General features: G+C 44.2%; 1 protein-coding gene across 6 annotated transcripts; it reads left to right on the forward strand.

The window, feature by feature from the left end:
* The first annotated feature begins 195 nt into the window (after positions 1 to 195).
* On the forward strand, positions 196 to 24,678 carry LOC311488562 (protein mono-ADP-ribosyltransferase PARP4-like). 6 transcript variants are annotated; one of them, XM_084545336.1, is made up of 52 exons: positions 196 to 269; positions 1,114 to 1,241; positions 1,355 to 1,583; positions 1,990 to 2,071; positions 3,343 to 3,421; positions 3,510 to 3,614; positions 4,500 to 4,658; positions 5,098 to 5,235; positions 5,343 to 5,510; positions 6,159 to 6,310; positions 6,442 to 6,573; positions 7,029 to 7,127; positions 7,341 to 7,524; positions 7,608 to 7,749; positions 8,455 to 8,597; positions 8,715 to 8,846; positions 9,166 to 9,252; positions 9,329 to 9,493; positions 9,614 to 9,660; positions 11,165 to 11,246; positions 11,476 to 11,613; positions 11,685 to 11,874; positions 12,230 to 12,300; positions 12,761 to 12,948; positions 13,355 to 13,454; positions 13,557 to 13,727; positions 13,880 to 13,960; positions 14,465 to 14,545; positions 14,627 to 14,722; positions 14,842 to 14,952; positions 15,104 to 15,142; positions 15,377 to 15,409; positions 15,649 to 15,672; positions 16,180 to 16,203; positions 16,290 to 16,313; positions 16,404 to 16,427; positions 16,514 to 16,537; positions 16,630 to 16,656; positions 16,747 to 16,770; positions 16,863 to 16,889; positions 16,979 to 17,011; positions 19,486 to 19,515; positions 19,711 to 19,755; positions 19,985 to 20,029; positions 20,250 to 20,309; positions 20,495 to 20,533; positions 20,774 to 20,884; positions 20,967 to 21,829; positions 21,929 to 22,004; positions 23,335 to 23,437; positions 23,617 to 23,746; positions 23,932 to 24,678. In XM_084545336.1, exons 2-52 carry the CDS (start codon positions 1,116 to 1,118, stop codon positions 24,137 to 24,139), a joined length of 5,691 nt encoding a protein of 1,896 aa, XP_084401462.1. In that variant the 5' UTR covers positions 196 to 269; positions 1,114 to 1,115; the 3' UTR covers positions 24,140 to 24,678. The 6 variants fall into 6 exon arrangements, with proteins under 6 accessions (XP_084401462.1, XP_084401464.1, XP_084401465.1 ...); XM_084545338.1 differs by having other exon boundaries at positions 20,774 to 20,821; XM_084545337.1 differs by having other exon boundaries at positions 199 to 264.
* The last annotated feature ends 271 nt before the right edge of the window (positions 24,679 to 24,949 follow it).

Consider the following 24,949-nt stretch of genomic DNA (forward strand, 5'->3'; position numbering starts at 1 on the left):
TAATAGACTAAGAGCTTTCTATCCATCCATCCATCTATCTGTCTATCTATCTATCTATCTATCTATCTATCTATCTAAAGTTCAAGGTAAACGAGGCCTCGGTGCGTCGAGGACTTTTATTTTGAAAGCACAATAACACCGGAAGCATTGTACTGTCTGTGGCTCGGTGCCGTTAGCTTGATGCTAAGCTAACCGTACAGGTAGTGTTCATGTCGGCCTCTGCTTCCTGACAGCAGCTGCAGGAGTCGTCTCTGGGTGTTGACAGTAAAGTAAACCTCTTATTTATTTCTTTTTTATTATTTTATCCAGATGTTAGTTAACAACGCGTCTGATGTAATATTTATTTATTTAAGTTAAGAAGTAGAAGGAGACTCGTTTATTTGAAGTGAAGACGCGCTGTCATAAACCATTTCATAAACTATGTCTTGGCATTTTAGCTTCTTATTTTTTTTAATTATAAATGTATATTTAAAAAAACGTGCTTTCGCTTTGTACCCCAACGATTTTTATTTATTTATTTATTTTTTATTGTTTTGGAGATTTACTTCCGCATCCAGACCCTACCTGTCTGTAAACTACAGGAACTTAAAGAAACATTTCTGTTTATTACTCAGCACAGTTACACACAACAGATAACAAATCATTTCAACTTTTCTGCTTGACCTAATTCATTTTAAACATTTTCTCTGCAGATATTTCATAGTTCATAAACCACATCTGTTGTTAAAGAAAAGTCAAAAAGTGTTTAGTGTGTGTGTGTTTTTAATTGTTTCCTGCAAGAAAGCAAAAACAGTGGACGCATTTTAATTTAAAAACTTCCTCTGAGATTCCAGGAGTACAGATCAGAGCGTCCAAGTTTAACATAAAACAATCAGATATTGTCCCAAAACGTCCCTAGTTTATCTTTTACATTATGAGCTGTATTCCAGGTTTTCTGAAATGTGTCTTAATTTGCATTTACCTGCTAAACAAAAGTGTTAACACTTTAAAATTCTTCTTCTTTCGTGTTGTCTTTTTTTTATATAGTCATTCTGGCTGCACACCAGCTGAGCACATTAGGATGACACAAACTAAAAGCAGCGCTGGTATCTCTTCTGTCCTCTCCTCTCACAGTCATGGCTCTGTTTGAGAACTGCTCCGTGCTGCTGGAGCTGAAATATTTATCGTACAAGGAGAAGAAGAAGCTTCGCTCAGCGGTGACGGACAACGGGGGCAACGTTGTCTTTGTGGTCAATAAACAGGTCAGAGATCCACGGCGCCATCGCTTGTTGTTTCGCTGCAGTCTGCAACCTCCCCCACCCACCCACCCACCCCCCCCTCACTGTGCATGTATTTCTGCCTACGTTTCCCACAGTGCTCTCTGGTCGTGACCAGCGATGTGGCCAACCTGAGCTCCAACAGGCTGCGCAGCGTCCACAAGCACCAGATCCCTGTGGTCGGAGTGGATTACGTGTACAGCTGTGTGGAGAGAGGAGTCCGTCTGCCTGTGGACGAATTCAAGCTGGACACTTCCTCCGCTTCATCCCTTCCTCTTCTTCCTCCTCCGTTCTCCTCACCGAGGAAGACTCCACACCCACGTCAAGGTCAGTCCGAGCAGATGCAGCTGATGGTTTCAAGATGAAAACTTACTAAAAACACAAACAAAACCATGTGGAAAGTTTGGTTTGTGCACTTTACTGTGAAGTCTAAACCAGAGCTGCACCCAGCTCCGGCTCAGACACAATCTTCTGTTTCTTATCTCGTCAACACACATGTTGATAAGTGGCCTTTTGGATGAAATGGACGCATTCTTCAGGTTTAACCGCACAATCTTCTGCAGGAGTGTTGAGTTCAGATAGAGGGTGTGTTTGCTCATGGGGTGTGTGCACTGCTGAACCGCGGCACAGATTTTCTTCAGGCCTTTACCTCCAGTGTGTAGTCAGGATTAAAGACTAGTGTGTTCACTGGGTGGTGTTAATGTGTCCTGTCTTGTCCTTGTGTTTTTTTAAGTGTCTGTGATCAAAGTGGTGGATGAGACGTCTCTGAGGAACGAGGCTCCGCAGAAGAGTGGGAATGTCTTGGAAAAGTTGAGGTGAGAAAAGAGTCACGTTATCCCTGGAGGACGATGTAGTCTGGGAAGGTTCTCTGGCCCCGTTCAGAACTCACATTAACATTAACATCCATCCTAGGTGACCAGGGGCCTCAAAACGTTCCGTACGTTCTTGTTCACGGAAAAGTTCAGACGTATTAAGAGTGAAATGACCATGAACATGTACGTGCCTCACGCCAACATCATGTCTGGCGTACGCTGACTTCTACAGATGTTGATCCTCTGGAGACACTTAGAGGTGATGCTGGGAAACTGTCAGAAATGCGAAAACTATTAGTCCGACCAATCGACCCTGAGCAGAGCCATGCCAGCCGTGTGGGACGGAGTTATCCTCATGTCAGCCAGGTATATCAAATACCCACAATGCATCTGAACAGGTCAACATTAAAGAGCAGTTTGCAGCGAGAGACGGTTTTCTGAATGTAATCAGAGCTATGGACTGGACACACATTGATATAAAAGAACCATCACATGATGAGTTAGTAAATGTCAACAGGAAACATTTTCATTCGATCAATGTACAGATCATAGTCAGATATGTGTATCTATGACAGATGGATGTTTATCTTGCTGTTCTCTTCTCTCTTTCTTCTGTCTGTACCCGGCTGGCCTTAGGCAGATGGGTCCCTCCATATGAGCTGGGTTCTGCTGGAGGTTTCTTCCTGTTAAAAGGGAGTTTTTCCTGCCACCGTTGCCTTCAGGCTGTTCTGGGGGTTTCAGGACGGGTTTTTGTAAAGCGTCTTGAGACGATTTGTATTGTTATTGACGCTATATAAATAAAATTGAATTGAATTGAATATGTGATGCACAAATGCAAGTAACCAACATTGTCTGGCCTCACACTCCTCTTACGTTTATTGTTTATGCTGGAGGACAGCGTATTTAAATGGGGGCGTGGACAGGGACGGGTCAGTTACAACATGTGCCTCAATTCCACATTGATTGGGATGTACAAAGGAAATGTGCTTCTGGATCTGAGCAGACGCCACGTTTTAGAAGGAAATCCACACAAGTCTTTGTACATGAGGCCCCTGGTGTCATTTATTATTTATTTTATTAATAGACTTGTGCTAATGTTCCCAGTTCCTCAGTCAAGATATGTCGTAATATAATACCTCAAAGCTCCAGACTCTGCTTTCATATCTCTGTCACATGCTGCTACAACAACTGGAATGAACTTAAATCAGAGTTCAGGATTTTCTGCAAATCAGAAAACAACAACACCTTTGCTCATTTGTCGTTACATTTCACAGGATCTACTCTGAAGCTGATTCCAGACTTCCATCGTTCCCTAATCGTTTTCAAGTGGCCAAGTATTCGATCTATAAAAAGGTGAAGCGGCTCTTCGTTGTATTCATTCTTTGTACGACTCTAGCGCTGGAAGGACTGTCGCTACATGATTTCACGTGTTTCACTGCAGAGAAACAGCAGCAGCTGGTTTGTGCTGGAGCTGCAGAGTTCCACCAGAGAGAACGGACGGCAGTATCGGGTGGTCAGGTACCTGAAGGAGGATGCAGGAGCCGAGGTATGAAGGCTTTACCGTTGTGCTGCAGCTCAGCTTTGACTGAAATGTGTTGTGGCTGCACATGCGTCATAGCGCTGTTTCTTTTCCCCACTCTGTCTTTATTTGTGCCGTCTCCTGTCAGAATTACTTGTTGCTTTTTAGATTTTGTAGGACCTGTTTAAACTGGGGCTGTTTCTGTTTTCAGCTCTCTTGCAACTTTGCTCTGCTCAGAAAGCTCCAGAAATCTTCACATCCACAGTAATCACAGATAACTTGTCCAGAGAAGCATGTGACTGGACTTTAAAGGGATTTAAAGTTTTGGCAGTTTTGCTGCTACACGCCTCACTGCGTAAATCACTGCCCTCTGCAGTCATTTACTACAACAGCACTTTATATTCTGCTTGCTTTTCACAGCGTTACTGCTGCTTCGATCTCCTCCTGATTCCCAAATGATGAAGTTTGGGTCGAGGTCGTAATAACAGAACGGCACTAAAAGGAATTTGTGTTATTTTTTTCAGCCCCTACTTTAAACCTTTTGTTTCTCAACCTTTGTTTCTCCCTTCGGCCTAAAACACACGTTCTGTTATAGTATGCCGTAAAAGTAAACTGAAACCAATATAGGTATAAAAACTGTTTTCACTTTCCTCTCATGCAAAATTTTGACCAAACGTTTTTAATGTAAGTCAAATAAACAAGCGAAATGTGACTTTTTTTTATCCTTGATTGGAGAAGTCTAAAATGTGCAACCATATTACAACATTTAGAACATCGTAGCACATTGACCCGTCCAGTGAAACCAGACGTTCATGTCAGAGTAACTCAGTTTTGGCTCCATCAAAAGAACAAGTGATAAAAATCTGGGAAGAAGAACTTGAATAAAACTCATACCTGTGTTTGTGCTAACAGAAGGCGGCGGTGAGGGACATGCTGGTGTTTCCGTCCACCTCAGAGGAAGCTGTGGAGGTGTACCAGGCCCTCAGAGACTCCCTGGAGGCTGCAGGCCTGCAGATTAGGACCCATGTCCCCCCAGAGACCAAGGACCTGGGTTCTGCCCCCCTCAAGGAGGTCAGACTTAAACAGATCATACACTCTGCTGAGTCTCAGCAACGAGAAAACTCCCTCTCTTTGATCTCAACTGTGTTTTTTCATTGTAGCTTGATAAAGGATTTACATTGAGAGCAATACAATAAGACTTTCTGTATTTCTGAAGGCTTAGATAGCTTTCACTTACTATGCTGATGGTTTGTCAGAGTTCTGCTCGGTCCCTCACATGAGATCTTATTTTCTTATTTTACATAAACCTCTCATCTCCTTTTTATTTATACAGTATGCTCTCATGTCTCTTGGGTTCGTAGCTCTTTCAGATGTTTATTGGGCTACTTCCAACTGGTTTAAGATCTAAGGTCTAAGATGCCAGAATGTCTTGATTCCTGCAGTGAACTGCATAAAATAGTGAGACTTTGCCTGTTCTGACTGATTAACATGTGCTTTATTTAACTGACAGCTTCTTCTGGAGGAGAAGCTGAAAGCAGGACGCTTATCTGAGGAAGTGTCCGTGTTTGTGGAGCTGCTGTGGACCGAGGCCCTCGGTTGTCTTGGCGACGTCCTCAGCGTTCCCATCGACAAACTCAGCCTCAACGACGTAAAGATTTCACTGTGGATTGTTCCAGGAAACATCAGCTGCAGCCCGACTCAGAGTCGGTCTCATGATGTCAGCTCACTAGAGTTCCGTCTGTGCTCTGTTTGTAGGTGAGCAGGGTGGAGGGCTTGTTGCTTCAGGCCCAGAAGAAGCTGAGGGAGAACGACTATGAGACGGCGGTTTCTCTCCTGGGGGAGGTTTACACCCTGCTGCCGCACAAAATGAAAGTCTTACGTCCCGATGCCAAACTCATCTCTCAGAAATTGGACCTGTGTCAGGTAATGCACATGGATACGAGCCGATGTGTTGCAGGCATCTGTGCAGGTTTGAGCTTCATGCGCTGCAGCATAAATCACACACACACATCTAACCAATGAGAATGCACAATGCTAAAAAGGTGGAAGCAAAAGAGAAAACCCTGCTGATGACCCTCCTCTTTGTGACATGGAGCTACAGTCATCCACCCAGTCTAAGGTCTCATGTTGATAAAGGCTGACACAGTTATTTTATCAGAGCGATCTCACCCAGTGTCCCACAGAGTAAACTAACACAACGGTCGTTATCCTGCAGATAGACACATAAAGAACCATGTTCATATCCTCGCTTTGAAAGAGAGTTTTACATTTAAACTGATTCTGCTGAGCAAGAATGTGTCCTGTTGATGTCCCATGATGCAATGCATAAAGGAAATTAAGAAGCTTCAAAAAATTGGACCAGATTCCAGAAATAAAAACACTGAGTGCAGATTAATAGTATTGAATTAGTACAGAGCGTCCAATCAACACATTAGAGTTTAGATAAAACGTTTTGTCTGTCCTCTCCTCCACTGTCTCCTCTATGTTCGTCCCATACAGACTGTCTACACAGACTTTCCGTGGAGTCTTTGCCTCAGACTAACATGAACACAATCTTTTCTGTTTGTCAAGTTAATCAGAGACCTTCTGAACGTGAGTGAGATGACTCTGAGGAACTCCATGACGTCCTGCGTGGGGAAGTATCGCGCCCTGAGGTGCAGCATCGAGCCCGTTCCCTCCGGCAGCTCCGAGTTTAAGGCTGTGAGCGATCTGCTGCAGAACAGGTACTTGAATCTGCTCATTATTGTTAGAAATAACATAGAGACCCCATTCAAATCTTAATGTAAATCCCGTCCTTACACCTACAAATATACCGGTGTTTATATGTTGCCATGTTTCCATCGGTGTGTTGCAGCAAGGTGCAGATCCAGCAGATCATGCGCGTCAGCAGAGGAGTGGAGCTTCAGACCTTTAAGAGCGAGCTCGGGAACATTAAGCCTCTTCTGCATTCGTCCAGCCCCACAAACTTTGTTGGGATCCTGTCCCGGTGAGATTAAACACCCACGAAGAGAATACTCAAACCATCGACTATCAGACAGGAAATGAAAGATGAAGGACGTGTTTCTACCTAAAACACACTTCCTGCTTTTACATGGACACTAATCTCGCTCCGATATGTAGATAAATGCTCGGCTGCTGACGCCAGCGTTCATAGCATGCTAGGAGCCGGTTGGTGGGACTTTCTTAAATCTGATCTCTTAACAACCATGCTGCCATGTAACATGTATTGTACACACTTAACAGTCCAGACAATATCTAAACAAATATTCAAAGCATGCTATGTGTTTTAACCTTCACTTCTTTCATATTTGCTGCAGCAGCTTTGGAGCATAATTTAAATCAGTTCATCAGTATTTGACGCAGTAGCTCTGCATCTCCTCTCTGAGCTAAACGATTTGTTTCTCAGCTCAGTGTTTTTGCTCTCTCTCTTTGTCTTCTTAGCGGCCTGCTGCTGCCCCGCGTTGGAGTGGAGCTTCATGGGATAGAGAGAACAGACGTTGGCAATCTGGGCAGTGGAATCTACTTTAGTGACGCCATGAGGTTAGTGGACAGCCTGAAAATACAGACGGTGGGTTTATCTGCATGTTCCATTAAAAAAAAACAAAACAAAAAAAACAACGTGAGTTACTGTAACTTTTAAAAACACTTTAAAATCATGAAACCCAATTTCAGATAAAACAGCCAGTAAGCCCTTGGTGTTGGTAAATCAAGGTTAGGAAACCTGATTGTGTCCTCCACGTGTTCCGTCCACAGCACCAGTTTGAAATACTCCAAACCCAGCGTGATGGACGGCTCTCGGCTGCTGCTGGTGTGTGACGTGGCGTTGGGACGGTGCAGGGACGTCCGCCAGAGAGACGCCACCCTGACCCAGCCTCCCGAGGGACACCACAGCATGCACGGGGTCCGCCACACCGCCAACGCTCGGTCTGACTTTGAGGTGAGAATAAAAGTGTCTCTGATGTTATTTTCGTTCTCGATTGTTCAGGCCTAACATCTGTTCTATATCACTGTGTTCTCCAGGATGATGAGTATGTGGTCTACAGCACTGACCAGGTGAAGCTGAAGTATGTGGTTCAGTTCAGCATCGAGGGAGACCTACGGAAGGACTTCAGTCCTGACATCACCAAGACAGACGAGCTGTGCCTGCCCCCGTCCGGCCAAGGTGAGCTGTCTGTGCAGAAACCGAAACTGGAATTTTTTATTTAATTGAATTTATTTTTAATCCTAAAACAATCTTTTATTCTGTAGCCTAAAACAAAAAAAAAAAAGAGAAAGTTAATTAGACCTAATTTTCTTTCTACTAACGTGATTTAAGTTCAACAATTCAAAAACATAAAAACAGATGTATTTTGAGTATTTTGATTATGCACAGTGGCGAGGTGGTTAGCACTGATGCCTCACAGCAAGAAGGTCACCGGTTCGAATCCATGGGCCGGCTACTGGTGACTCCACTGGTCCAGGAGGCAGTCTCCATGGTGACCACTGGTCCAGGTCTCTCTGGTCCATGGATCATTGTGTTCAGCTCTAAATAAACCTGGTTCTTCTCCTGATTCAGAAAGTCTAAAATTCCATCTGAATATTGATCCAGAGTCATGTCCGTGCTCCGTTTAGACAAAGATTAGAAATCACTGACTGATGGAAACTACTTCTTCTTCTACACTTACTTGTTTAGCACGAAAACTCTTTATTTATTTTTTATTTTGCACTACAGACCATATTTGTATGCACAGCCTTTTACAGCATGGTCCACTTTGTGTCACTTAAAATGTTCCTGCGCCTCTTTTGCTTGTGTGATTTTAAACTATGTCATCTAAGTGAAATAACAATCAGTCACATAACTGCAGAAACTCTCTCTCTCTCTCTGTAGACTTTGGTTCAGAGGATGATGGCGTGGAACACGTCACAAACCCTCTGGACAACGTGAAGCCTGGACTGTTGAACAGCTCTGGTCAGCAGCTCCCTCTGCAGGCCGTCCACGTGAAGTGCAAACTGATGGATCTGCTCTCTCAGGTGAAAAAGAAGCGGCTGTAAATGATGTTCTCTTCTTTTGTCTGTTGTTGTCCGATGTTTGCTGGCTGGCATCTCAAGGCGGAGGCCTGACAGCGCGTGTCTGTCGTCCCTCTCTAGGTCATCATTTTCCAGAAATACACCAATCAGAGCTCTGAAGCCATCGAAGCAAAGTATGTGTTCCCTCTGGATGACTCTGCAGCCGTGTGTGGATTTGAGGCTTTCATCAACGGGAAGCATGTGGTCGGACAGGTAACGCGGTTTTCCTGCTGATTATGTTTTAGTGTTTAAAGTAGATTATCAGCAGTTTGGCATCACTGACAGTTAAGTTGTAATCTGCTGGGCCAATCACATCGTTAGGGGCGTGGCTTAATGTGGTGAGGGACAAAAGATATAAAGTTAGATGGGTGGATGGATAGATAGAGGGATAGAGCCACGGGAAATCTGGTAACCATCATTATAGACAGACAGGAACAGGAGGAATTACAGTCAGTAAAAAGGATAACAAAAGAATATATAGAGTGTTTATAATACAGATTAACTCTGTATCTTGTGTGTGTTTGTGTCTCAGGTGAAGGAAAAGGAGACAGCTCGCAAGGAGTACAAGCAGGCTATAGAGAAAGGCCACGGAGCCTACCTCATGGACCAGGACGCCCCGGTATGTCCGTCCATCTCTACCCTCCTACCGATCGCTCGCTACGTCAGAACACTTGTAATGTTTGTTCTCCCTGCAGGACGTGTTCACCATCAGCGTGGGCAACCTTCCGCCCGGCGCCACCGTCCTCATCAAAATCACCTATGTGTCCGAGCTGATGGTCAGGGACGGCAGTATCCTCTTCTCCCTCCCCGGGAGCGTGGCTCCGTGGCAGGAGAGCGCGGCGCTCAACCAGACCACGCAGGTAAAGAAGATATTGACCAGAGAAGGACTTCATCAAGCCCTCTTTGTATGAATCTGTCGTCTGAGGAGACATAGTGACCCGAGGCCAGCTGTGTTCTTAGTGATTTGGTTCTGTCAACAGGTTACCGTGGAGAAGGTGTGTGTGACTGACGAGGAAGCCGGCAGTAGGTGAGCTCCGTGACTCATCCAGACTACTCTAATGCAGCTTACGTTTTCCATCTATGGCGAATCAAAGGAACATCAGACTGTGGAGCAAATACAAACTTGATTTATTAGTAGTAGTTTGACTTCTCTACTCTGGTTTTATAGTAGCTGGCTCTCCCACAGCAATACGTTGGCTGTAGCCTGACTCAGCTGTTAGTCGGTAAGATGATGATATGAGTCTGGTAACGTTTGGACGTCATTATGAGACAAATCTTTGCAGGAGCATAATAAGTTCCCAACGAAGAGACTCCAGACCCTTACTCTCCTTGATCTCTTTATTCATTAGCTTCAGCTCAACCCTAGCCCTAGAACACTAACGTTATAAACAGTAACACCATCACTAACATCGGGTACATGTCACCTGATAAAAAAAACAATGAAGTACAACAGTACATGGTAAATTGAACTACTTTTAAACTATAAACTGTCTCATAAAACAAATAAAGGAGACTTATATATAAAAAGTCTCTAAAATGTGCAAAAAAAAATTGTGAATCTTTAACAAATAGCTGCTTGAAGAAAAAAATAATGGATCTACAAAGTTGAAATTGGCTCCACCCATTCCTGGGACATGTGAGACTTGTCCAGTAAAGACACAGTCTGTCTGCATCACTGACAACCGTGGGAGACATAGTCAGTAAATGGCACTTTATGAGAGGGTTAAAATGATGAGCTGACCATAAAAATGTTTGTGACCAAATGAACTCCATTGGTAATTATCACTAAATGATATTTATTCATGAGCGTTACACTAATTAAGAATTAAAGTCCAAGACTTCTTAGCTAGCTCTGGTATCAAAGAATGAACATGTGTAGCTAGCGACTGCTGAAGTAAAACTAATTAACCAAACCTGTGACAGAATGATAGCTGTTGTCATAAATATCTGGTTATAAGTTATTACCATCATCTGATTTAATACTCAAACACTAACGTCAGGTGAAAAATCATCTGAACACTTGTCTTTAGAAGAAAACAGGAAACCCTCCTACCCTCAATGACGTCAGTGAGCAGACGGAAGGACCCACATGAATCAGACAACAACCCTAATGTTCTAGGGTTAACATGTCACAGCAACACTTGATCAAGTGTGGAAAGATCTCAAACTGATTCATTAGATCTGTTCAGCTTTCCCTCCTCGTGTGTTTTCCTAAGTTTCCAGGTACTATGTTTTGCAAACAGCTCAGCTCCAGGTTGTCTTTGCACCTCCTCAAGATGAGCCCTCTGTGTATTTGAAAATATTTTTCTATAGTCATCTGGACCGAGGAAGCAAACTCTGCCACCAGTCCTTCTTATTCATGTTCTGACTAATAAAATCACTATGCGGCTTTTCTTTATGTCACAAAAAACAAAGCGAGAGAAACTGATGCACTGATGTTGCACCAGTGTTTGTCGCTGCGTCGTGCCCTTTCTAGTTTTTCTTTGTGTAGCTGCAGGCGCTGTGTTCATGTGCCGTGTCTTTTCTCCCAGAGAGTTCACCTTGGACGCATCAGTGGAGATGCCCTACGAGATCTCCAGCCTGCAGTGTATCACTCACAAGGTCAAGATGAAGGTAACTGGATTCATTTCCAAGTCAGGAGATATTTTATTTGTTCATCTGGAACTTGAGATGAAGACAGAAGTCTGCCTCAGTGATGTTTCCAAATGATATTTCTTGGCATTATTAAGCAGACTTTTATTATATTTGATGGTTTTGATTATAAGTAGAGTAACTGAAAGAAAGTATTCATTGCTTGCAGGTTCAGTCAGTTTTTCTGTTTTGCTGTTTTGTGATCGTACAGAGAACGGACTGTAAGGCCGTGGTCAGCGTGCTGCCAGGAGAGGTCCTGGGTCCGGACGGTTTCCAGCTGAACATCACTCTGTCTGAGGTCCATCTGCCCAGGATGTGGGTGGAAAACCACCCAGACAAGGACAGCCAGGTCTGTCTTTTTCTTTTTCTTCCTCTCATTCTGAAACGTCTTTGTCAGCCACGTCTTGCTCTCTCCTCCAGGCCTGCATGTTGGTTTTCTACCCGAACTTTGAGGTCGACTCCGGCTCGGCGGCCGATGAAGTCGTCCTGTTGCTGGACACGTCTGAGTCCATGAGAGGAGAGTCTCTCCACATGGCCCAGAGAATCGCCCTGCAGGTCCTCAAAGTCCTCAACAACAACGTCAGACTCAACGTCATTTTGTTTGGCACGGGTCAGTTTGATGCTTTTAGTCGTGAAACTTTGGTTAAAGAGAAATAGAAATGTGTTTTATGATGCAAACTGAACCAGACCCTTCTCTGGATCTGGTAATCTGTTAGTCATGGATGCATGCCAGAGTGTTTCAGCACTTCATCTATTATTAGCTGAGTATCATTTACATGAAGTATGAGAATTATCTCAACCAGTGGACAAATACTGCATCTGAAAACCTTTCAGCACAGGTAGTCCAAAAAATCTGCTTGGAATAAATCAAATATAACCTGTTCTTTAGTTTCTCAAATATTTAGTAAAAGTGAGAAATGACAGCAGCAGTTAAACTTTCTCACTGGCAGTGTTTCTCATTTCAGAACACAGAGAAGCTTTCCTGACGGCAAAGCCACTGTCTGAAGTTCATCAGACCGCTGAGCGCTTCATCAAGGTGAGTCACCTTCCCTCATGTTGTCCACTGAGTTAAACTCCTCTTCCTCAGATCAGCCCTGTTGAGTAGGTGGTCTTTAATGTGACCCAGGACTCATTGTGTGTTCACACTACCAAAGGAAGGAGGTCACATGTGTCCCAGACCACCTCCACATGTGGACTGACACCAGAGGTTGTGCCTTATAACAAGCTCGCCCCTAAATGCAAAGTTGCAGTTGTGTATGATCAACAAGAGGCTCTTTTATAGAAAATAAAAACAGAAAACAAAGAACAACATACGGAATTCTATGACTAAACTAAAAGTGTTGAAAATAAACAACAGTAATACAGTTTGTGATTTCATTAGTGTTCATGTTGGGTTTTATCTGGATGTAACTGGTGCATTCGCAGCCATTCAACAGTTCATTGACGTGTCCTCAGTTTAAGTCGAACTTATTCCCGGTTCCTCTCCCTCCCTGCAGTTCTGCTCCTCAGTGGGGGGCAGCACCGAGCTGTGGCGCCCCCTGCGAGCTCTCAGCCTGCTGCCTCCGTCCCACGGCGTCCGGAACCTGCTGCTGCTGTCGGACGGCCACATCCAGAACGCCGAGCTCACCTTGCAGCTGCTCAGAGACAACTCTCAGCACAGCCGGCTCTTCAGCTGCGGCCTCAGGTCAGACCATAGACTGTAGAAACACCATGACGTCTGGAGCTCCCCCTGGTGTCTGGATGAAGTATAGGTCATAAGCTCCGCCCTCTTTATGTTAGTGGATGGGACTTGGGACAAAATAAAACACTAAAGTACACGTGAAATAATTTTCCAGGATGGTTTCTGTCTTTTTCTGTCTGTCATTGACGCTATAAAAACAGGATGTGACATCATGATGATTGACAGTTGATGTTCGACTCGGTAGTAGATAGAGACAGGATCTCCTGGACGTCCTGGACAACCAGGAAGACATGGAGTTGGGGAGGAGCAGGAGGACAAACTGGCTGTAGAGGAATAGAGACAGACTGTGTGAACAGATGTCTAGTGTCCGTCATGTCCTGCAGGTCTTAATGTTTCTTTGTCATTTCAGTCCAACAGCCAACCGGCACATGCTCAGAGCCCTGGCTCAAGCAGGGGGCGGAGCCTATGAATTCTTCGACACAAAAACCAAACACAACTGGGCAGAGAAGGTGAGACTGTGATAAATCACATGTAATCAGTCCATTTTACCCTTGTAAAGCTGTAAAAATGGCACAGAATGAGATTAACTGTCTGTTGTGTCCTGGCGGCAGGTGGCCCGTCAGGTGAAGCGCATGGCGTCTCCGGGCTGCAGCTCGGTGTCAGTGAAATGGCAGCAGTTCAACCCGACAGCTCCTCTTCCCGTGCAGGCGCCCAAGAAGCTGCATGCTCTGTTCAATGACTGCCACACCCTGGTTTATGGCTTTGTGCCGCACTGCACTCAGGTACACAGTTATACCATTACAACCTGAACCTAAATCACCTAGACGTGTGCATTGCAGTGTCCCAGAGGTCTTCACGTTGTCAAGAGTGAGCCTCGATTTTAAAAACATGTACACGTTCTTTCTGACATTGAGATTATCGATGCGTCATACAGGCGACCCTCGTCGGAAACTTGAGCGGTCAGGAGCTCAGGACCATGGTGTCGACGTCTGAGATGCAGAAGACGAGAGGAAAAGTAAGAAGACACACGTTGACAAACACCACCCACTGTACATGCGTAAAAAGAAAGAAGACACTGGACTGTCCTGCTTTTATCACAGACAGTGAACTAACCTCAGACACTGGATTGTCCTGCTTTTATCACAGACAGTGAACTAACCTCAGACACTGGACTGTCCTGCTTTTATCACAGACAGTGAACTAACCTCAGACACTGGACTGTCCTGCTCTTATCACAGACAGTGAACTAACCTCAGACACTGGATTGTCCTGCTTTTATCACAGACAGTGAACTAACCTCAGACACTGGACTGTCCTGCTCTTATCACAGACAGTGAACTAACCTCAGACACTGGATTGTCCTGCTTTTATCACAGACAGTGAACTAACCTCAGACACTGGATTGTCCTGCTCTTATCTCAGACAGTGAACTAACCTCAGCTGCAGATACTGATGCAGGACGTCATGAACCGTGAGGACAGTGCAGTGATGATGACTATGATGATTTGTGTGTTTTCAGTTCCTCCACAAGCTCACAGCGAGGGCCCTCATCAGGGACTACGAGGACGGGAACCTGGACAACAGTGAAGCTGGACATGAGGTCTGTTTGTGACTGATGAAAGGCAGCGCTGCTCGCTTTAGACCTCCAGTTTGAGCTTCACAGTTTATTTTTTCTCTCCAGCGTAAGAAAGCGGAGCTGAAGTCCTTCATCGTCGAGTTGAGCAAAGAGTTCTCCATCCTGTCTCAGTTCACCAGCTTTGTGGCTATCGAGGAAAGGGTCCGTGCATTTACAGCCTCTTCTTTTTTTTCTGTTCAAGTCACCAACTTGCTTTGAACTCTAGATGTGACATTGTTGGGTTTTTCTTTCAATACAAATTTTTACTGATTTATATTCAGGACTCGGAACAGGCAGAGGACGATTTCACAGACATCCCCAAGTTGATCGCAGAGGAAGACGTGGACTTCCTCTCCTACATGAGCTTTCCTGGCGATGACGAATCTGATTCCGTATGAAATTTACAGTGCTACAAATATTTCTTTACACTGAAACAATAGATAAAACATATAAAAGGGGAAGACGTTTTAAATTAGCATCACATGTTATTTTTCTGTTTGCTTGTTTGCTGTGCTAATGGCTGTGTTTGTCTCTGTGGTATAGGACATGGGCTTCGGTGCTTTCAGTGATGGGATCCCAGAGGTTAGTCCTTTCACACACAGACTGACATATCTGGATGTTCTGGAGGAACAACAGATGCAACAAACAAGACAAACATAGAGCAGTGCCGTACTATGGTTCTCTGTTCATTCCTGATTGTTGATTTGTTCAGTTATTGATCATACTGACTCAACGTCTCCTGCATGTGCTTCACTAAAATCTAATTTAATGAGCAAATGTCCGTGTGTTGCTGTTTTTATCATCTCTGTGCAACAGGCATGCAGAGTCCGTTTTAGTCCTGAGAACGAGGTTAGTCCTTTCACACACATACACGGAGCTGCAACACATGAAGCAAATAAATATCTGTATATTTTTAAAGGCTTCTGTTTTTAATGCCGTACTTGGGCATGTTGAAGCAAATAACACCTGAAGTGTTAACAAATGTTAAATTAGCATCATGTGTCTTTTGAGCAGTGCAGTATACAATTCACTGTTCGTTAGCTCACTGTTGTGGAGCTCTGACGGCTGCTTTTATCTCTGTGCTACAGGTGGTTGGTGATGATGAGTATGAGGTGAGTCCTGTTACAGGTGTTTGGTTTGCAGTGTCACGACCTGGCTCGTAAGCCATGACAAAAAGACAAAGAAACGCGGTCTAAACATAAAGGTCAACCGATTTATTAAAGCAAACCAAAAGAACCCATAATAATGAATGAGATTTGTATGTGAAGATCAGTGTGTCTGTTGATGGGTGCATGATAGTGTATGTGTAGTGTTGAAAGGTGTTAAAACAAAACAACCAGGCCAAAGCCAACACAACCAAAACCCATGTTGGAGTCCAGGTGGTAGATGAGAGAGAGCGAGAGGATCATGACTGCCAGGTTTTGTAAGCTCTGGGAGACTGGCCAGGTGCTCCCAGTTGCTCATGATTAACCCCGCCCACTGAGGTACCTGCAGAAACAGAAGACAAGACAAGGGAAAACACACAACAGGCCCTAGTGGCAGGTGGCCGTCACAGCAGTTGTTGATCATGCTCACTCTGTGTCTACATACTGACATCTGCTTTTATCTCTGTGCTACAGCAGGGTGGTGAAGATGTGTCTGAGGTGAGTCCTGTTACAGGTGTTTGGTTTGGAGTTGTTGATCATGCACAATGTCTACATACTGACGGCTGCTTTTATCTCTGTGCTAGAATCTTCGTGATGATGTGTATGCGGTGAGTCCTGTTACACATACTTGGTTTGCAGTTGTTGATCATGCACACTCTGTGTCTACATACTGACGGCTGCTTTTATCTCTGTGCTAGAATCTTCGTGGAGATGTGTATGAGGTGAGTCCTGTTACAGGTGTTTGGTTTGCAGTTGTTGATCATGCACAATGTCTACGTACTGACGGCTGCTTTTATCTCTGTGCTAGAATCTTCGTGATGACGTGTGTGAGGTGAGTCCTGTTACAGGTGTTTGGTTTGCAGTTGCTGATCATGCACACTCAATGTCTACATACTGACGGCTGCTTTTATCTCTGTGCTACAGGAGGATTGGTATGATGACGTGTGTGAGGTGAGTCCTGTTACAGGTGTTTGGTTTGCAGTTGTTGATCATGCACACTCTGTGTCTACATACTGACGGCTGCTTTTATCTCTGTGCTAGAATCTTCGTGATGATGTGTATGAGGTGAGTCCTGTTACAGGTGTTTGGTTTGCAGTTGCTGATCATGCACACTCATTGTCTACATACTGACGGCTGCTTTTATCTCTGTGCTACAGGAGGATTGTTATGATGACGTGTGTGAGGTGAGTCCTGTTACAGGCGTTTGGTTTGCAGTTGTTGATCATGCACACTCAGTGTCTACATGACATTTGCTTCTGTCTTTGTGCTACAGGCATTGTCTGAAGGTGACGTTTTGGTTGCTAAGGTCAGTCCTTGCACACACAAACTGAGATGTAGCTATTTATTTTAAAGCGTTTACTTTTGCATCCTGTGCCTGGTGTAAATGATGTTAACAAATCCCAAATTGGCATCATCTGTCCTTGGAGCAGTGTAATACATAATTCTCTATGTATTTGCTTTGATGGGTTATTGTTGATTTTCTTTTTTATTTATTTATTGATTATGTATTTTTTCTGCACATGCTTCACAAAAATGAAATTTAACGAGCAGATTTACTGGTGGTTCACTCATAGATGTGTGTGTTTCTGTGGTGTAGAGCATGAAGGCCACAATGTTGACGTGTAACAATATATGTAACAAGGTTAGTCATATATACACAGTCATGGAAAAAATTATTAGACCACCCTTGCTTTCTTCAATTTCTTGTTCATTTTAATGCCTGGTACAACTAAAGGTGTATTACCTGAAGAATACAATGAACACGACAACAAATGCAGCTGACTACATAATACTTCATGTCCCGTTTGACATGCTTAAGCTTAATTGTATTCCCAGGGTATATAAGAGGCCATTGCATGTCACAAGCTGCACTGCACATGCAAAGACTGAGAGTGGTTTCCTGCTTACATTCAAGCCGTAGCACAACTCAGAAGTTGTCAGCTCTCACTTAATGCCTAAAACAAAAGAATTATGTGAAGCCACAAAGGCAGCCATCTTGGCACTGCTGGAAATTGGCATGAGTGAGAGACAGGAGCCAAAAAACTGAAGATCTCCGAGAAACTGTTCATTACACCAAGAAAAAACAAGCCAAACATGGTGCTACCAAATTGCTAGCTGGTCGAGGCAGGAAACGTCTTTATACCCCGCGAGATGACCGTGCACTCATCCGTTCCTGTGTCAAGAATCATCGTCAAAAATGAGTGGGCACTGTCGAGAAATGTGACTTGTTCGGCAAGGACAGTTCGAAACCGACTTCTTGAAGCTGGTCTGAAGTCACACAGGGCACGGAAGAAGCCCTTCATCAACGTAAGGCAGAGGAAGGCCCGGTTACTCTTTGCTGGGAATCACAAGGATTGGACTGTTGATGATTGGGCTAAAGTTCTCTTCAATGATGAATCCAATTTTGAGTTGATGCCAACTTACTGGTTAGGAGGAACCCCGGAGAAGCCTACAAACCAGACTGTTTTGCCCTTACAGTAAAACATGGGGGTGGATCAGTGATGATCTGGGGTCGTTTCAGTATGGGTGGAACAGGGCAAAGGCTGTTGTGTGAAGGGCGAATGAGCCAGGTCACGTACAGGGCTACTGTTGAAAACAGTCTTCTTCCATCAGCTGGAAAACTCTTTCCTGCCTCGAATGACTGGATTTTCCAACAAGACAATGTCCCTGTCACACGGCAAGGTCAATTAAGACCTGGATGGAGAACCAGAACATTCGAACCATGCCTTGACCTGCTCAATCACCAGATTTAAACCTGCGGAAAATCATCAAACTCAAAATGGAGAACCACAAGCCCCAAAAACAAAGCAAATTTGTTTGAATTTGTGCAACAGGAATGGGCTGCTGTGACAGCAGAACGATGTCAGAAGCTGGTGGAGAGCATGGCTACAGTCATCAGAAACAATGGTTATGCAATCAAGTACTAACTCCTGTGTGTATCATGTGACTAAAACAGACAGAAAATAAAACATATAATGCCTAAAAGCACTGCTTTTGGCAGAACAGTGCCATAGCTATTGATGTAAGAACTTAAGTGATTTTGGTTATTATCAAGAAAACCATGAAAAATGGCTAGATATCAGCTCTTAAATTAAACTCTCATGAGCTATTTTTGTTGTTTTCATTATATTTGTCCAAACAAATGTACCTTTAGTTGTACCAGGTATTAACATGAACAGAAAATTGAAGAAAACAAGGGTGGTCTAATAATTTTTTCCATGACTGTATATATATATATATATATACACACACACATACACCGATCATCAGGCATAACATTATGACCACCTTCCTAATATAGTGTAGGTGACTCATCAGAGAATGGACATGGGCCTTCTGAGGGTGTCCTGTTGTTAGTGGGGGGGCCTTTGAGGGGAGGGGCCTCTGTGGATCATCCCACAGATACTTGATCAGTTTGGGATCTAGTGAATTTGGAGGCCAGGTCAACACCTTGTGCTGTTCTCCGTGTGTGTGTCTGTGTCAGGCTGCATCCTGCTGGGGATGGCTGCTGCCATCAAGGAGTGTCATTGCTAAGGGGTGGGGGTGCCTGGTCTGGTCTAGGTGGGTGCTACATGTCTGAGTAACATCCACACCAATGAATGCCAGGTCCAGAAGTTTCCCAGCAGAACATTGAACTGTCACAAGATGGTTTAAAAGTTATTCACTTCTCCTGTTGGTGGTCATAATGTTGTGGCTGATCAGGGTGTATTTGTGCAGTCATGGATTGACTCAATGTCTACTTGTGGTTTACTGACAGCTGCTTTTGTCTCTGTACTACAGGCATCTCGACGTTATGATTCTGAGTCTGAGGTTAGTCCTTTGTTATTTTTGATGCTGTTTTTTTATGAACAGTGTAAAATATTATCCTCTGTTTATTTATTACTTTGAAAGGTTTCTGTTGATTAATGTTTTATTGATTATCTGTTTTGTGCTTCACAAAAATACAGTTTAATGAGCAGATTTACTGGTGGTTCACTCATAGCTGTGTTTGTCTCTGTGGTGCAGGAAGGAAGCTCTGAAGATGACTACTCCAGCCCCCCCTCTGACGTGGTTAGTCCTTTCACCGCTTGGTGTCTTTTAGAGACAACAGATGCGACGAACAGATATATTTACTTGATAAACTTTCCTCCTAGTTCCTTTTGTTGTGCTGATGCCTTTGATGCATTTGTCTCTGTGTCTTATAGTTAATGATTATCTGTTTTGTTCTTCACAAAAATGAAATTGAATGAGCAGATTTACTGGTGGTTCACTCTTAGCTGTGTTTGTCTCTGTGGTGTAGGAAGGAAGCCGCGACGATGTTTACATCCTCCCTCCCGCTGGAATGGTTAGTCCTTTCACATGCAAATGAAGCGTTTTGTGTCTTTGAGAGACAACAGATGCGACAAAACTAACTCCTAGTTCCTTTTGTTGTGCTGATGCCTTTGATGCTTTTGTCTCTGTGTCTTATAGTTATTGTTTATCTGTTTAGCTCTTCACAGAAATACAGTTTAATGAGCAGATTTACTGGTGGTTCACTCATAGCTGTGTTTGTCTCTGTTGTGTAGGAAATAGCCTATGGAAGCTTCATAGAAACCCCAGTCAGCGCTTTGCCTTCCCTTGCTGAAGTTAGTCCTTTCACAAACAGACTGAAGCATTTCTGGACGGACGGCAGATGCAAGAAACAAATCTTAAACAGACGGAGCAGTGCCGTCCACAGTTCTCTGTTCATTTCATTTAAATTAGCATCACATGTTATTTTTCCGTTTGCTTGTTTGCTGTGCTAATGGCTGTGTTTGTCTCTGTGGTATAGATGTTGGGCTTCGGTGCTTCCAGTGATGAGGTCCCAGAGGTTAGTCCTTTCACACACAGACTGACATATCTGGATGTTCTGGATTAACAACAGATGCGACAAACAAGACAAACATAGAGCAGTGCCGTACTATGGTTCTCTGTTCATTCCTGATTGTTGATTTGCTCAGTTATTGATCATACTGACTCGACGTCTCCTGCATGTGCTTCACTAAAATGTAACTGAATGAGCAAATGTACTTGTGGTTTACTGACGGCTGCTTTTGTCTCTGTGGTCTAGAAACAGCACATTCCTCTGCGTATGGGTAGCTTTCCACGTCGCGGAGGGGTTAGTCCTTTCACACACAGATTGAAGCGTTGGGATGGTTTGGAGGGACAGCAGATGCAACAAGTAATTATATATAAAAGCTTTTAAGGAAAGGATTTGCTCAGATATTAACACATTTTTCTTTTTGTTTTTCTCTCATTTATAGTTATCGTCCCTCAGCAGTGCCCAGAGTCAGTCTCTTCCTCCTCCTCCTCCTCATCTTCTTTTTGGTCTTCCTCCTCCTCCTCACATTCCTCCTCCTCCTATGTCTCTTCCTCCTCCTCCTCCTCCTCCTCTTTCTGGCGCTCCTAGCCTTCCTACAGAGTTCATGCTACCATCAACCAGTGAGTCAGCGAAGAAAACCAGGAGGAGTTTCAGTTCTATATGTTGCATGGCTTCTGTAGTGATGCCTCAGGTGGATGTTGAGCCCAGTAATACAGTAGAGGATTCCTATCAGGACTTTTCTTTCAGCGCTGTACCTGGAGCTGCTCGTCTGTCATCAGTTTGGAGTGAATCACAATCAGAATTAAAATTGGGCCGTCCGTTAGTCAGAGGAATGCCTTTAGTTGCTGTAGCCAGGAGGCATGCTGCAGAGGTGCCTCTGGCTTGTAAATCATCAGTGCCTTTCCCTCTGTCCTTTTCGTCCAGCGCTGCACCTGCAGCTGCACCTCCGTCAATAGTTGGGGGAGAATCACAGGATTCAGGATTTACATTTGGTGGTCTGTTTGGCAGCAGCGTGCCTTTACCTGTTCAAGCTGGTGTGAGTGCTGCAGCGGTCAGTTTCTCAAGATCAGTGGATGAAGATGCCCCTTTATCTGTTCCTGATGAGTATGAGGAAGAGCAGTGTCTCCAAGAGCCCTATTGCGGACAGGCCCTGAACGACTTAACCGATTACACCGCCCGTCAGCGCCTATTCAATTACCCCCCGAGTCCCAACTTCTTGCCAGGTGAATCTCAGGCTTATGTAGAAAGAAACATAAGACGCAAGCCCTTGAAAGCTGCTTGGAGGGAACGTGAAAGTGAACTTAGGTGAGTCCTGAAACAGTTCTTCAGTTTCCCTTTAACACATCTCTTTAAATAAACCCAGCTATCTGTTAACTGAACACTTTAAATTCTGCATTGCTGAAGGCTCCGGAGGTCGTTCGAAGGTCCACAACCAACCCTGAATCGCAAATGGATAAGGATCTTCCAGATGCAGCATTCGGTGAGATGTTGTTTTTTTTTTTTACATTTCCACACAGACAATCAAACAAAATGTAGCTTCTCCTCCTCCTCCTCCTCCTCCTCCTCCTCCTCCTCCTCCTCCTCCTCCTCCTCTTCTTCCTCATCATCACCATCATCATCATCATCAGTGAGAGAAACCACTCGTTTGCTTTAGGGTCGTATCAGTATCAGAGCCTATTTGACTCCAGATGTTTTTATAGAAGTAAGACAAAGGCATCAGACTAAACCTTTCAATTTTCTTGCTGAGTGTATGTAGCTGCCATTTTTCTCCAAAGCACAGATATTCTGTAGTTTCACTTGTGCATGAGTGGAGCTATGCTGATATTTGGGTTGCGAGGTGTTTTTTTCCAGACAGACGCTCAAATTAAATGTTTCTGATTCTCTCTTCCCCTCCCTTCTGCTTCACCCCAACCAATGCCTGCATGACATCAGTATCAGAGCCTATTAGACTCCAGATGTGCAGCTTCATTTGGGCACCTCCCTTAAAGAGCACCACAGTTAAGATTCAGTTTATTTTTATTCATAAAGATTGATGAACTATTCAAATCGTCCCCGGACGCTTTACAGAACCTAGAGCCTCAAACCCTTAGAGCAGAACTGAGACGGCTCATATGGGAGGGAACATCTGCTTGAGGCCGACTGTGTAGAGACAGGAATTAGAGAGGAGCACGATGATGCAGACATCTGATCAAGACAGACATGGGACATGCAAACGTGATGAAAGCAAGAGTCCGAGATGCAGCTGATGCATGTTACACAACACACTGCTGATGAATGTTTAGTGTGTTTACAGAGAGCTGATGAAGTTACTGTTACAGGAATCAACCAGAGCTCAGGGACATCAAACTGTCAGTGACAATAGTCGTCTAACGGAGTTGAACGGAGAAGAACGGAGAACTATAAGACATGAACAATGGACCAGTTGATGAGGCCAGGACCTCAGATTAGGCCTAGGCCTATAGCAGCATAACTAATGGTCCTGGACCCAAACCTGGAGCTGCTTCCTCAATAAAGGAGCCTGGTAGCTGAAGGCTCTACATGCTATTCTGCTTAAGAAACTCTAGGAACCACAACTAAGCCTGAACTATGAGATGAAAGTGATCTGTTGGTACAATGAGGTCTGGAAGACAGATGCCATGGTCAGCGTCTTTTCCCCAGCTGTACCACACAGAGTGACTGCACCATCACCAGTTTATCTCTGAAGACGCTGTTAAAAATGAGATGATAACGTCTGACCTGTCTCCTGTCCTTCCTTTTCCTTCGGCCCTTGACTCTGACCGTGACGTGACGGTGATATGTGTGTGTTCCAGGAGGGCTACTGGGAGCTGACTGAGGAACTGGGTGAACTCATTGACGTCAACGTGGACATCTTTGTCAACGTGTTCCTGAAAAACAAAGGCATCCGGTCTCTAGGTGAGAACTCTTCCAACCAGACTCAGGCCTCCACAGAGGGAACGGGGTTTAGCAACGCAACCCTGTCAAAAGAGACTGGAGCCCACCAACACCAGTCTGTTTTTTTGAAGATGACCAAATCAACAAGCGTCCGTCCCCGATCTTAAAAACATCTGTGCATGCTTGTGTTTGTGGTTTAGGGGCGAAGGCTCATGCAGACATCCTGAGGCTGGTGGCGACTCTCCTGGTTCTGCAGCTGATGAGGCTGGAGAAGCTGGACGAGGGCAAACTGCTCGGCAGCCTCTTCCGTCTGGAGCACTCTGAGCCCAGGTTAGTCCAGGAGACACGGCAGCGTGAGCGAGCGTCCCTAAAAAGACATCAGCTGAGTCTGAACCTGAAATCCACTAACTGCAAAATACCACAGTGTCCACAATCAAGAGTAAATAAATAAATGCTAATCAGTCAGAGAAACACTCTGCGTAAAGACAGTTTAAAAAAACGAGTTTTTCTTCCAGGCCTCAGAGGTGGCAGAGGGTGAAGACGGCGGTGGACTGGGTCTGCTGGGCTGACCGTCAGTACCCCTCCATTTACAGCCGGCTGGAGTTCGGTCAGAGCTGGGAGTCCGCCACCCGCCAGCTCCTGGGCTACGAAGACCTCCCTCACTTCTCACCCCTCAACGGCCTGGGCCTTCACAGTTCCACATACATGCTGGCGGTCCACTAACTGAATATGTGTCTTTTTTAGATTTCTTTTTACATAGATAATGTGCATGCATTCATTTGCCTTCTACGCAGTGTTTACATTTATCTCTATCTGAATAATAAGATAAGTTTGTGGATTTAATGTTTAATCAGCTGGATTTGCTCTGCAGAAAGAGAAGCTATTTCACTATGTTAGTAGAAGTGCATCTTTATGCATGTGAAACTAACGCTGCAGCCTCCAATAAGTCTGAAGGAACGTTCGAGTGTTTTTGTTTTGAGTTTTCTTCAGCTGTGACACAGATGGAAAAACAACATTAAAGGAGCCAAGAGAGGAAGAAACCACACCATTAAGCCTGCCTTTTATAGAGTTCATAATTAGTTCTTAATAATCACAGGTTTGCTTCATTATTTATTGTCATTTAATGCTTTTATTTTTTTGAGTTAATTTCACTTCAATCAGTGATGGTTATTTCCATCACATTCAGTCAGGTTGTACTGTTGTTTTTTTTAGCTGGCTGCTGTGGAATCCTGAAGAGAAATAAAGTCTTTGCTGGAGATTCATTAACGTCTCTGACTCTGCGTCTGGAAAAACATCAGCCTCTAGGTGGAGTCAGTGATCCGCTGTTTGGTGTTTAGAAGATTCACATATGTCAACCTGAACCTGATAATCCACCACATGCTCCAACTAAAGGGACGTTTTCCTGGGTTTATCTTATCATTAGTCAACCACAGTTAAATGTGATACAGATCCAGTCAGCTGTTAACTGTGTTGGATACTTTCAGAGTTTCTAGATTTAAACATTTTTTGTTTTCAAAGAGGAGGGAGTTCAGA

Source organism: Chelon labrosus, assembly GCF_963514085.1.
Source record: "Chelon labrosus genome assembly, chromosome: 5".
NCBI lineage: Eukaryota > Metazoa > Chordata > Actinopteri > Mugiliformes > Mugilidae > Chelon > Chelon labrosus.

Bases quoted from the DNA above. Each gene is read 5' to 3' on its own strand.
- LOC311488562 (XM_084545336.1), top strand. From the start codon at position 1,116: ATGGCTCTGTTTGAGAACTGCTCCGTGCTGCTGGAGCTGAAATATTTA. The intron at 9,253-9,328 runs GTATGTCCGTCC...TTCTCCCTGCAG, and splicing joins TCATGGACCAGGACGCCCCG to GACGTGTTCACCATCAGCGT. The intron at 20,030-20,249 runs GTTAGTCCTTTC...TCTGTTGTGTAG, and splicing joins TCCTCCCTCCCGCTGGAATG to GAAATAGCCTATGGAAGCTT.